At 43.1% G+C, this 12,133-nt stretch overlaps 2 protein-coding genes across 2 annotated transcripts in view; one reads left to right on the forward strand and one right to left on the reverse strand.

The window, feature by feature from the left end:
• Positions 1-4,506, forward strand: part of slx4ip (SLX4 interacting protein) — a 34,860-nt gene extending 30,354 nt beyond the window's left edge. The window contains exons 7-8 of the mRNA XM_067609719.1: positions 2,562-2,668; positions 2,764-4,506. Coding sequence (XP_067465820.1) covers positions 2,562-2,668; positions 2,764-3,553 — 897 coding nt within the window. The 3' untranslated portion in view covers positions 3,554-4,506. The remainder of the gene's footprint in view (positions 1-2,561; positions 2,669-2,763) is intronic.
• A 736-nt stretch (positions 4,507-5,242) lies between these two features.
• Positions 5,243-12,133, reverse strand: part of jag1b (jagged canonical Notch ligand 1b) — a 29,039-nt gene continuing 22,148 nt past the window's right edge. The window contains exons 19-26 of the mRNA XM_067609717.1: positions 12,001-12,028; positions 11,502-11,587; positions 10,810-10,923; positions 10,607-10,716; positions 8,846-9,085; positions 8,118-8,249; positions 7,728-7,869; positions 5,243-7,134 (exon numbers count right to left, since the gene is read on the reverse strand). Of these exons, the coding sequence (XP_067465818.1) occupies positions 6,659-7,134; positions 7,728-7,869; positions 8,118-8,249; positions 8,846-9,085; positions 10,607-10,716; positions 10,810-10,923; positions 11,502-11,587; positions 12,001-12,028 (1,328 nt within the window). The 3' untranslated portion in view covers positions 5,243-6,658. The remainder of the gene's footprint in view (positions 7,135-7,727; positions 7,870-8,117; positions 8,250-8,845; positions 9,086-10,606; positions 10,717-10,809; positions 10,924-11,501; positions 11,588-12,000; positions 12,029-12,133) is intronic.

The raw sequence follows: 12,133 nt of genomic DNA on the forward strand, positions 1-12,133 counted from the left end.
TGTCCCTTGTTTCTTGTCGTCTCCGCCTACTTCCCTGTTGTCCAGCCCCTCCATTCACTCCCCTCCCTCAGTCTGGCCTCTTTATTCCGTCCACCACACCACACCACACACCATAGTGCAGTTGCTAGGTCTCAACAGCCAGTGCAAAGCCACAATGCCCCAGCTTGCGCCTGCAGCTTGGGACAATTACTTTTTCCCCTTGTGTATCGGGTCATATTTTGTCACTGGTATCGTGACATGTGGGAGAGGACATTAATGATTTTTTTCTCTGTGTATACGGCGACTGGTGCATGCCAGAGCTCACCGCATTGGCTTTCCCCCTTCTTAGAGTGCACATTGATCATTTTACCAACCAGTTTATGGAATAGTAATGATCTGAAAAATGGCTGATATTAAATAAACATAGCGGCCACAACCTAGAATTTTCCCAGATTTAACTTCTGTCTGGTAGTATTTTCCCACTGCTATAGTCTATAGAGTGTTTTTAGCCATGCTAGCAGTGTGGCTTTAGGGATGGCAATGCCGGTTTGTTAGTTGGTCATCGATCCACCACTTTGGTCCAGACTGAAATATCTCAAAAATTGGATGCATTGCCATGAAATTGTACAGACATGCATGTTCCCCACTGTATGAAGCCATCTGGCTTTGGTTTTCCCAGACTTTCCCTCTTGTGCCACCGTGAAGTTGACATTTTTGTTTTTTAGTTAAATGTTTGTCGGTGATCCCCTGACTTACACCTAGTGCCACCAGCAGGTTGTTGTTGTAACTTATCCACTGAAATATGTAAACATCTACTTTATGGCTTGGCACAAGGTTTTGTACAGACATTAACGGTCCCCAAAGAATGAATCCTACTGACTTTGTGATCCCTGACTTTTTCCTCTAGCACCATCATGAGGTTGACATTTGTGCTTTTGAGTGAAATGTCTTGACAACTATGGGATGGATTTCCACAAAACTTACATAACTAAATGCCTCAAGAGCTAACATTCACATCAGCCACAGTACTTTGTTTTTACTGCTAATGCTACCATGTTAAACTATGATGATACAAGGTAATCATTACTTGCTAAACACCAGCATGTTAGCATTGTCATTGTGAGCATGTTAGCATGCTGGTGTTAGCATTTAGCTCAAAGCTAAACTGTTCCTAAACATAGTTTCATAGAACTAGCATGGCTGTAAACTTAGTATTTTTAGTAGTGTCACTCAAATCTTCGAACTCAATGCTTATTCTGATGAAACATGTATATATTGGCTCATTTTCTAAACCAGAGCTACTCTCTCCCACCAACTTTTTTCTTTTTTTTTTTTTTTTTTTTTTTTTTTTTTACAATAAATTGACAGGCTCTCAACCTTTAAGTTCTGCTCAATTTACCACCAGCGTCTCTTGTCCACCCATAAATCCACAGTCTGTTCTGGCTCAGCCAAGGAAAAGACCAGTGATTACCCTTAATTAGTGGCCTGTTGAGGGCATACGTTGGTGAGATCCAATCTTTGGCTCACTCCGTGTTCTGCCTCAGAGAGTGCCTTGCACATCATTGATACTGAAGACTTCAAAATATGTGGTTATATTGAACTTTTAACCCATAGTTAACCATTTTAACCCACTAAAAATATGATTTTTTGCAAGAGCTCATGTGTATAGTGGCATATGGAGTAAGGGTTTTACACAAATAAGGATTCCTACGTGAAGCCTTCCACAGTCATACTGCCTTGTTCAACGACAGTTTCAAAAATAGTAGTTATTGAGAGTAAAGAGCCCCTTCCTGTCCAGATTTTTCCAGCCTGTTTGCATTAAATCCAGTGAACCCACAAGTCAAAGTGCTGCTACAGTCTACTAACCATGAGGGTACTTCTAACATTTTTAACTATTATCCTCTGGCCTCTTAGATGCTTTTTACCCAATATTTGCATTTTTCCATCGCTCTGTTTCCCTTGTATTTTTCCTCTGCCTTGCTCCATCATCCTAATAATGAGCCTTATTTAATCGCCGTTTTAACTTGTCAACATGGTTTCACTCTAGCATTTCTGCCTTAGGCACTAAGCATCACTATGAGCCTCAGACAGTGGAGCCTATGAAACGCACGTCACACTATGACAACCTGGTGATTATTTTCTGAAGCCTTTGAGGTGGTTCCTTTGGACAGATTTAAGTGGGGGACTAATTCTTTGTGCCAGCTGGGGTGTTAGTAAGTGTCTCTAAAGGCATAATAGCAAACATTCTTATTCGACTATATCATAGTTCATTGTAACGGTTTGCCTGAAGTTAGATGATTAAATAGTGAGGCGCATTAATAGAGGACAGCGTATCTGGAATTCAGGAGAGTCAAAAGACAATACATTTGTATAAACTTGCTGCAAAATCCCCTTTATCATATTGGGTTGTTTTGTGTTCTAATTGTACTCATTATATTATCATTTTTACAGCAGTCTAGTGAATGTTTGTTAATGTCCGACAATGCCAGATGATGACAGCAGTCTGCTGTGCAGCCAAACCTTTCCACGGGATGCCAGGAATAATATTTTTTGTTTACACCGATTCTGTTTGTCCTCTCTAGACTGAGCTGAGTGAACAAAGCCGATCTGAATATTTTTCCAGAGTGGGAGAAACCCAAGAGCCTTTAAACAGCCCCACAAAAACAAAGAAGACTGTGCTTCAAAAGATGTAAGTATGATCTAATGCAGAACTTTCCAACCCCGCCAGTCAGACAGGACACTCAAGTATCTGTTCATATCCTCTCATCCTTTTAACTTTTTCAGAGCCAAACAAGCTGGTGTCCAGCGAGAGCTCTATGGTTCCAGTTTGGGGGAGCAGCAAATTGACCAGAGAGCCTTTCCCAAAGACCAAAGAGGGGAACATAGAGCTGGAGAATCGGAATCAAGTCCAAAAGAGACTGTTTCCAGCTCTGGACAGAAGTTCCTCCCAGAGGCAGAGCACCAGGTGCCTTGCTCCAGTGCCAGTGAGGCCGTGGCTCAGATTGGGACAACTCGAAAGCAGGGTCTGACCCAGCAGCAGCAGGCTGAGAATTGTCTTCCAGACAGCATCAGTCCAAATGGAGCCTCAGTAGTTTTCTGCCAACATGAAATCAGTCAGGAGACCAGTAAGAGCAAGAGGTATAAGCCGAGCGATGCAGGGGAAGACCCTCACCCACAGAGGTCCAAGAGGACATGCCTTGGAAGTCCTCCAGCCACAATGCAAACTCACTCCACTGAGTGCTCCACACAAACATCCAAGCATGACCTTCTTCTTCTGCCGCCCCTTCCTCCAGTCGAAGCCAAGGCAGAGTCCAAGGCTTTCCCAGTCTCCGAGTGCAAGAAAACCACACTGGAAGTAGAGCTGCTTACTCCAGGGAAACGGGCCCAGAGGCTCCCCCTCACAAGCAATAACACGGCACAGACAAACCAAAACAGGCTGGCCGCAAGTCTGAGGGGCCTATCTGTCAAGCCTGCATCCTCAGGCTCCTCTATTAGTTCCAGATCCACACTCGGAGAGGAGGGGAGTGAAAATGTGCCCAGAACCTCCAGATTACGACGACTGAAGAGGTCCTGAGGGGGAGAGACAAGCTACAGTAAAGATGCCTGACGCCACAGAGATACAGATGATATTGTGTCAGGCTACATGTTTACCCCTCGCAGTCTCCTCAGATGCCTTGTATTTGTACACACGTCACATTTTAATATGTAGTCTTCTCACATATGCTGTACATGGAGCACACACAGACACAGCTCAAATGCTGAACACATTATGGCAACTGATACATGAGCGTTTGAATTACGCTTTGTCAAATACTTGAAACAGACTTTGCCTCCACCCATAAGTAGTGGTGGTCAAGAGAGGCTTGCAAATGAAAGTCAAAAACCTTTAATTGGAGTTTAGATTTGGTTTTGTGTTAAAGATTGGGGATTTCAGACAGGCAGGAGCCATGCAGTACGTCATGGCTTTCAGTCTGAAACACTGGCTCCTACATGTCTGAAAACTGTCCAGTTTCCCTGCTGAAGCTCTGGTCTGATTGATTGCTGTTTCCAGATTTATTTCATCACCCTGTTTTCAAAAATGTATTTTCGTAGTTAGATTTCATTCATAGACAATTTTCTCAGTACTTAAATGCTAAGCACCTGAAATGTATCTCTAAATTTGAGCATATTATAGAGCTTGTATGTTGAACCTGAACCAAGTATGTGTTGGTACATGATCAGTATTGAAATATTAGTGGTTTTATTTGGGAATAGCAGGACATCTACAGTTACACAGGTTAAATTGTAGCTTCTGTCGACACCCTGACACTGTTAGGATTCAGAGAGTCTCTGTGAGAGTTTTCACCCCATTGGCCCAGGCCCAGAGAGAGTGTGGGGTAACCAGGGGCCAACAGTCACTCATACTGTGCCCCCATTCAAAGTCCAAGATGTTTTACTTGATGATTTAATGTTGTCTCATTACATTACTCTTGATTTATTTTTATTCTACTGGAAAGACATTTTATGATATAAATAAATTTGTTTTTCCCAGGGAAAAAAATCTCCGAATCTCTGTGGAAATATGTAAATAGGCTGATAATTTTGGGGAAGCAACCAGCATGAAATACCAAGTAGATCTCTGCACAATGTTTTGCTCTCACACAGTCCAGACTGAATGATGGTCATGGCAATTTGACAGTGAAATTCTGTCCAACAACAGTGATGTTACTAATAAACCAGTGCCTGCTTCTCTGTTCCCATTCTCCCTCAGTATTAGCGGGTGTAATCTGAGATGAGTCACTCGCAGCAGCCAATTCCGTTCTTATCAAGGAGGAGACAATAGTGAAAGTGACCCAAGTGTTTTAAGTCCTAACATGTTTAAGGTCGTTCTCAAGAGGTGTTGATAATCTTTTGCCTCGGCGTTAATCCTTTTAAACAGATTCTGTACAAAAGTACGATTTAAGATCAGCTCAACTCTACTCCACAAGGCTTCTCAAGCCTGCTAGTTTGAAAGGTTTTTAGTTAAGTCTGCTTCTTAAACCAGACCAACAAGGACAACATTGTCTGAGGATCATGAGGGAGGGAGGGTATTTTTGTCTTCAGGATTGACTTAATACAAGGATGGCTTGCTACAACGTAATCATCTGTAAACACATTTGGACAGGGACCTTTTTGAAGTCTATGATGTCTTTCCAGCAGCGGTTCCCACGCCAGCTGCTGAGAAACCTTTCATAGTGCTCCGACATGTTTGGCTTGATGCATCACAGAGACTCTTCACTCGCTCTCCAGAACAAAGACAACTTTAATTCTCTTTTCATACAAAATATTTAATAAATATGACTTTCAAAAATATATTGCCAGATCAACACATAATTCTCAAGTTCATAACAAGTCAAAAATAGGACAAAATGTTGCCATGATCTCAAAGGGTTAACAAATGAGATAAAACATGTTTGTCTTTAAGAGCCTTATTTTAAAAAGAAACAAATGTGCACAGAAACAAAGCAGACTCTTGCGGAGCAAGGCAGTGTATTTTATCTGATTCTACAGTGTTCCCATTGCCCCCCTACTGTTCAAGTACTCGTGGTCTAGCTTATGATATTATGCTGACTAAAGCAGATGGGAATTCTGGCGTGTCGTTTTGATGTGACTCGCCTTGCACGTTGGTGGATTTTGACAGCCTTTGAAATATGTCAATGGGTTAAACTGAAGCTGCTAAAGGATTTTGTTCCCTTAATCCATTAGTGGCAAGCAATATGTCTGCCACCATGTCCATCCCTAAAAGCAGCCGTGATCTTTTGTTGTCCTAACCTCACTTGCCTTCAATCAAGGTCCTGGCAACAAATAATGAAATGTCAAATGTGAGGAAAAACAAACAAACAAAAAATTTCTTTCAGGCCAAAAGTGCCCATCCTTTGTCTTCTTTGAAATTTGGCTTTATAGAATGCGTTGGAGAGAAAAAAAAATTAAGTCATTGAAAGAAATGGTAGGCTTCCACAGCTATCAAAACCTTCAAACTAGACAGAACATATAAATAAAAAGGAATGATATCTTAAGGCTCTTGATTATTAAGTTAATAAATCAAATATACACAATGATTAATAAAAAAAATGTACATATCTACATGTTCTAAATCGACACATAAATTCTTCATATTGGCAGCAACTGCTGACATTGAACCCATCCCTCCCCCTCTCCAACCCCCCCCCTCCCCAAAAATAAAAATAAATAATAAAGTTGATCTTTTTTTCTTATTTGACAGTTGCTGAAGTCTAAAACTGAAAAGGCACTTTCTCCAAACAGAACTAGAAAGAATTCAAACACATACTAAAAATAATTAGCTCTAGTGCTGAACACGTCGGGTAGTTTTAGTCATTGTACAACAATTACACCAGGAGCCCCTTCCATGTGTCCACTAAATAAAAAAAAAAGGGAAGTGAAATGCATAGGACACTTTTGCAACTAGTTCTACAGTGAAATGTATACCAGTGCCTTGTGTTTCCAGCCAACCAAAGCAACTGTCACTGCCAGTGTAAGCCAGCTTGTCAAAACTTAAATTAACACGGGGAATATCTGAAAATACTGTGGGGTCACGACTGACACGACAGTTTACTAACTACACATGCCAAAGCTCCCCCGTTTCACCCACCACCGGGGTGTGAAGGCATAAGGCTTGGTTGCACAGCAACACAGCTGTCTGCTATACAATGTAGTCCATCCTGTTTATGCTGTTTGCTGTCTCCAAGTCTCTGTTGTCCTGTTTATTAGTCCAATTTGGATGTTTGGATGTGGAGTTGGGGTTGGAGATGGGCGTCTTCTCGTCCCTCTCCACCAGTGTGTATGCTGGCTGTTTGGCAAAGCGGCCCTTCTGTAAGTGCCTCTCCTTGTCGTCCTCATCCCCCTCGGGATGATTTGTCCTTATTTTGGCAATGATGGAGTTCTTGTTTTCGTAGTCTTTGATGGCCACCGTGAGGCCCACGTGCTTCTCTATAGGGTTCTTGATCTGGTTCAGCTGCTCCCGCACGTTGTTGGTCGTGTTGTCCTCGGAGCCGGCGGCCGTCGTGCCGTTGTGGTTGCTCTGTTTCCGCCGGCGACGCATGCACCACAGCAAGATGGAGACCAGCACGAGGACCCAGATGACAATGAAGATGGAGCTGAGGAGGGGCACTAGGTAGTCTGAGGAGAGAAAACAAGACAGTTAAAAGGGTAAATGAGGTGCCACAGATATAAAAAAAATGAAGTCCCAGTTAAATAATAAACAACAGGTTTTATTATATTACCACGCCAAGCTTGCTAAATCATTAGCATGCTTTTGCCAGTGCAACCTGACCTCTGAGCCCTTACACAGGGGAGGAGAAGGCTTCTATTTGGCTGTGGCGGCAGTCTGCTGTCACCGTGTTGATGAATGGTAGACACATGCAGGAGTCTTACTACGGGTCCAGCCAGTCACAGTACGAGCCAATCTAAAGCCACGTAGCCAAGCAGCTCTGCTCTTTCCATTGAAATCCTGGCTAGATTCTCTTTAAGCTCCATTACAACTGCCATCAGATGGCAGACATGGGCGGCCCAAGTTGTGTGGGAGGTTTAGGAATTATTTTTCATACATGTACATGCATTCTTTGGTACACCGTACCGCTGTCATAGTCAGGGCTTGGCTCTATCTCATCTGATCTCTTCACACAAAAAAACCCCTCCTCCCACCCATTTTTTTCACATGCAAGTGTGTGCAAGTCTGGAAAGCATTGCAAGATATTGGAGGCGGTTCATACCAGTTTTGCTGGGGCTTGGCACGCGCACTTCTGCGATGGCGGTGATGATGGTGTTGTTGCCGTTGCGTTTGCTAACCAGGTCGATTATTCGGTCTGTGATCTCTTTAATGGGGCTCCGGTCCAAACGATGGTCCTCAGTAGACTAGAGGTACCAAAGAGAAAGTGAGGTTTGACTCTGTCGGTTCAGGTTTAAGTTTGTCTGCCACTGGTTGTGTTTACTTGCTCAGTAAATGTAAATATATATACACCACATATCCCATTAGAGCATGTCTTAATGCTGCTAGGAGTGCATGCTGCCAGCTATAAATCAAAGAGGGTTTTTTGAGTATGCATAAGTAGAGGCAGACAAACATATGGCAGACTTGGATGACAGTGGGATGAGGTACTTACGATGCAGGCGTGGATCTCGTTGCTGGCTGAGTATGAGGGGTCACAGGTTATGGACACAGAATGCTCCAAGGAGAAATTCTTCACTACGTACAAGCGCCTCAGCTGCTTACAAACATCCTCTACAGTCAAGCTCTAGACGAGGGGGAAAGAAATGAAGCAAATGTTAATGCACATGGAAAATAGAGGGCAATCAAGAAGGGAAAAAAAAAAAAGGGAGCTAGACCTCCATTTTGGCAGAAGGTTCTACATGCTATCTGGGTGGGATCCCCCTCATTTAGATTAAAAACCATATGCTTGTCACTATCTGCTGTCATGCTTGTTAGGCAACTGGCGAGTGATGATCCTGTGTGGTGACAGAGTCGCCAGTGGTCCTGTTTAGCTCAAATCCATATGATCCTGAAATTAATCTTACAGTGCGGTCGGGTTAAGAGGGGACTGGCATGAGTCGCAAGTGCCTGATTCTCAGGAACACCAAAACTTGGATACAATGAGGAGAGAGAGAAATATCCCCACAATTTTCTTCCTGGAACACATTTTAATACATGACTGAATTGTTCAGGGTTCTTGACTGGGAATCTTTTTGCCCGGGAGGGATGGTTGAGCACTTTTGAAAACCTGATCTTTCACAGTTTGCTGCTCCTATTCAATTAAGGGCGGTGAAGGAGGAGAGGCATGAAAAATGACCCCAAAACCCTTTAATTCAATCTCTCAGTGCCTAGGTAACTCACTTGAGGCATGGTCTCCTTGTTGAAGGTGAAGGTGATGTTGGCGCAGCTGTTGTCCTGGTAACTGGAGCTGGGGTGGCATTTGGTAGGAGTCGGGGGAGGGTTGGAGCGCCAGCACTCTCCGAGGCCGAGACAGGGCTTCACAAAGCAGTGGCTCTCCTTGATGGGGATGCAGCTCTGGCCTGAAGGGCACCCGCCTCGACCTTTCGCACCCAGGTGGCACGACATAGGGCCACACCACATCTGGAGAGAAAAATATGAAAATGGAAACAGTTTTGAGATCATGTCATATTTCTTTCATTGAGATGTTCATGTATGATTACAAAGATATTTATATACCATGGAATATATGTTAATAGGACTAGGCTGGGTATGATTATTGGGTACCAATACCAAAACAAAGCTTTTTTAAATACTTTACTTTGATCATGACTTTCTACAAAACCCATGGCGTGGCTTTATGGATGGCAATGTCTGTTGGTCGGTCGGTCTACCACTTTGGTCCAGGCTGAAATGTCTCAACAACTATTGGATGGATTACCATGTAATTTGGTGATCCCAACTTTCCTATCGACATTGTGTGGTTTCGAGTGAAATGTCTTGATAACTACTGAATGCACTGCCATGAAATTTAGTACAGACATTCATGTCTCAGTCAAGATGAATTATAATCATTTTGATGACCAAAAATTAAATGCAAGCTTTTGGTACTTGACAGTGCTCTTGTATAGGGCTGCAACTAATGATTATTTTCATTATCAATCAATTGATTGGTCTATATAATGGCTGAAAATAGTGAGAAATGTTGATCACTATCTCAAAGCCCAAGGTGTCATCCTCAAATGTCTTCTTTTGTCCACTTAAACAACTCTAAGATATTTAGTTCACCATCAAAGACGACTAAATAAACCAGAAAATATTCATATTTGAGAAGCTGGAATCAGAGAATTTGGATTTGTTTTCTTTAAAAATGAAAATGATTAATCATCAATCAAAATAGTTGTTTAATTTCTGTTGATTGACTAATCGGCTAATCATTGCAGCTCTACTCAGGCACCAGCATTTTGGTTGGTACCTGGGTTGTGAGCAAATTAAGATCCCATTTTTTGTTATTAGTAGCTTTGTATTGGTTCATTTCTATCCCATGTGCACTTTAGCCGTATACTTCTGTAATAAACATATAATACACAAGCTAATGTTAGCAAAAGCACAGTAAAAACACACACCTTTTCCCATCAGACTATGTTTCAGACATTATCAGGCTATATATGAACATAGTAGTCTATACCTCACATCCCTAGATCATTTTCATCCAATGATGCATTTTCCTCCTGAGGCGAGCAGTATCAGAGAAGCACCATTGTTCACCAACCAACGGTTAGACGAGCATGATTATGATAGCGGCACTTCGGGCCTCTACTGTATATTAACTGAATCTTCACCAAGTGTGACTTTGGGAGATTCAAACTGGCATCTGACACCCATTTCTAACAGTGCCATTGTGTTTCTTTTCAAAACAAATTGCATCATCTCTGTATAGAATTTGACACTCCCAAGCAAACTCCACCCCATGACACACATGAGTGTTGTTGTGGCCCGACATGGCCCTACCTGAATTCTCTCAAGACTCAACCACCCACACAATCTTTGAGTCTGTAACTACTGCACGGTTATTCTTCATAGCCCATCTACCATTGGTAAATAACGTGCTAAGCAGCTGTACAGAAATACATGCTTACATTTAGTTTAAATTTCCTGACATACCTTTGTACACACAACTTTCCCATTGGAACAGTGGCAAGTGTTGCAGTCTTCGTCCCATTTGACTCCGTCAGGGGTGACGTGTCCATTAACAGAGCAAGGTTTTCTTGTCACTGTGTTAAATACAACCACAGCATTAGATATATGTCACAAATAGTGTGTTTGTTACATGGATGTATCTTTTATCTTCTAGTGAAGACTAATACCTTCTTGACAGTGGGGTCCAGTTCTGTCTGGTGGGCACAGGCAGCGATATCCATTGATCTCATCTACACAGGTTGAGCCAAAGGCACATGGAGAGGACTGGCACTCATTAATATCTGGCACAGAGGGATGAGCAAGAGGTAAGAAATGGCTCCCTTACATAATAAAGAGCACAGCCAGACAGCACACAAATATTGGATTAAGCAGTCTGCACACAAATATAATTCCTAGGCTAAATTCACTGAGGTCATGTGTCATTTGAACAGTACATACACATACACAGCAGTTAATAAAAAACAAGCAAACTTGCTTTAAATCAACCCTGGACACTTTTGCCCCATGCAGCTTTATTAAAAGCAGCATCATTAGCAGGTATGCAGAAGCTAAAGGCTGGACTTAGCAGAACAAAGGGTTCGCAATGGGAAAGAATGTGGCCATCTGAAAGCCTTTAAGAGGGAAAACAATCTGTGTAATCAGTGTCAGAGAGCATGGCTGATTAGCTGTTGGCCTGCTAAGCCGGTTTCCCCCGGGGACAGCAGCAGGGCCCGGTGGAGTGACACCGACATGGCTCAGCCTGGCCTACAGCCCAACGCACAGATAATTGGCCGGCTAGACCTTCCCGCGGCCCGGGCCTGCTCTAACCGACGGCTCAACCAGGGATCAGGGAGGAGCGGGAGTCAGGGTTAATACTCACTGATCCGACAGTCTGGACCCGCGAAGCCCGGGGCGCACTCGCAGCGGTACCAGTTATCCCCGTCGACGCAGGTTCCGCTGTTGTAGCTGCAGAAAAAAAAAAAAAGAGGGGGGGTGAGACATGCCCCCTTGGATACCCCCAGGCTATTTTTACAGCCGGACATCTATCTATTTCAGGCTGACATTTTCTCAACATTAAACTTATGATAACCATTTTTCATAGGCAATTTAGGCAGTCAGACTTGTTCTTTTTATTGGACAAGTGCGCATGGGTTTGGGAGTGAGCTCCAGTGGTGTGTGGTTAAATACAGTCGCGCCTGGGAGTTCACAAAGAGAGGGTTAGCTGATTGCATCCCAGGAATGACAGGGAAAGGGTGTATGCCTGGTTCTCAGCAGAGAGGCGGCGAGAGAGAAAGCCTGCAGGTGAGAAACTACGATACAGAAGGAGCACCCTGTTTACATCTGTCTAAATATACAGGAAATGTTTGGCTTCCACTTACCATGGGTGGGGACTGCAGTCGTTGGTATCTGAAAGAGAAAAAAAAAAAAAAGAAAGGGAGGGAGGGAGATAGAGACAGAAAGTAGTGAGCGTGGTGTTTTCCTTTTCTCTTTCTCTCTCATGTATGTGAGTGT

This window comes from Thunnus thynnus, chromosome 14, assembly GCF_963924715.1.
Source record: "Thunnus thynnus chromosome 14, fThuThy2.1, whole genome shotgun sequence".
NCBI classification, from domain to species: domain Eukaryota; kingdom Metazoa; phylum Chordata; class Actinopteri; order Scombriformes; family Scombridae; genus Thunnus; species Thunnus thynnus.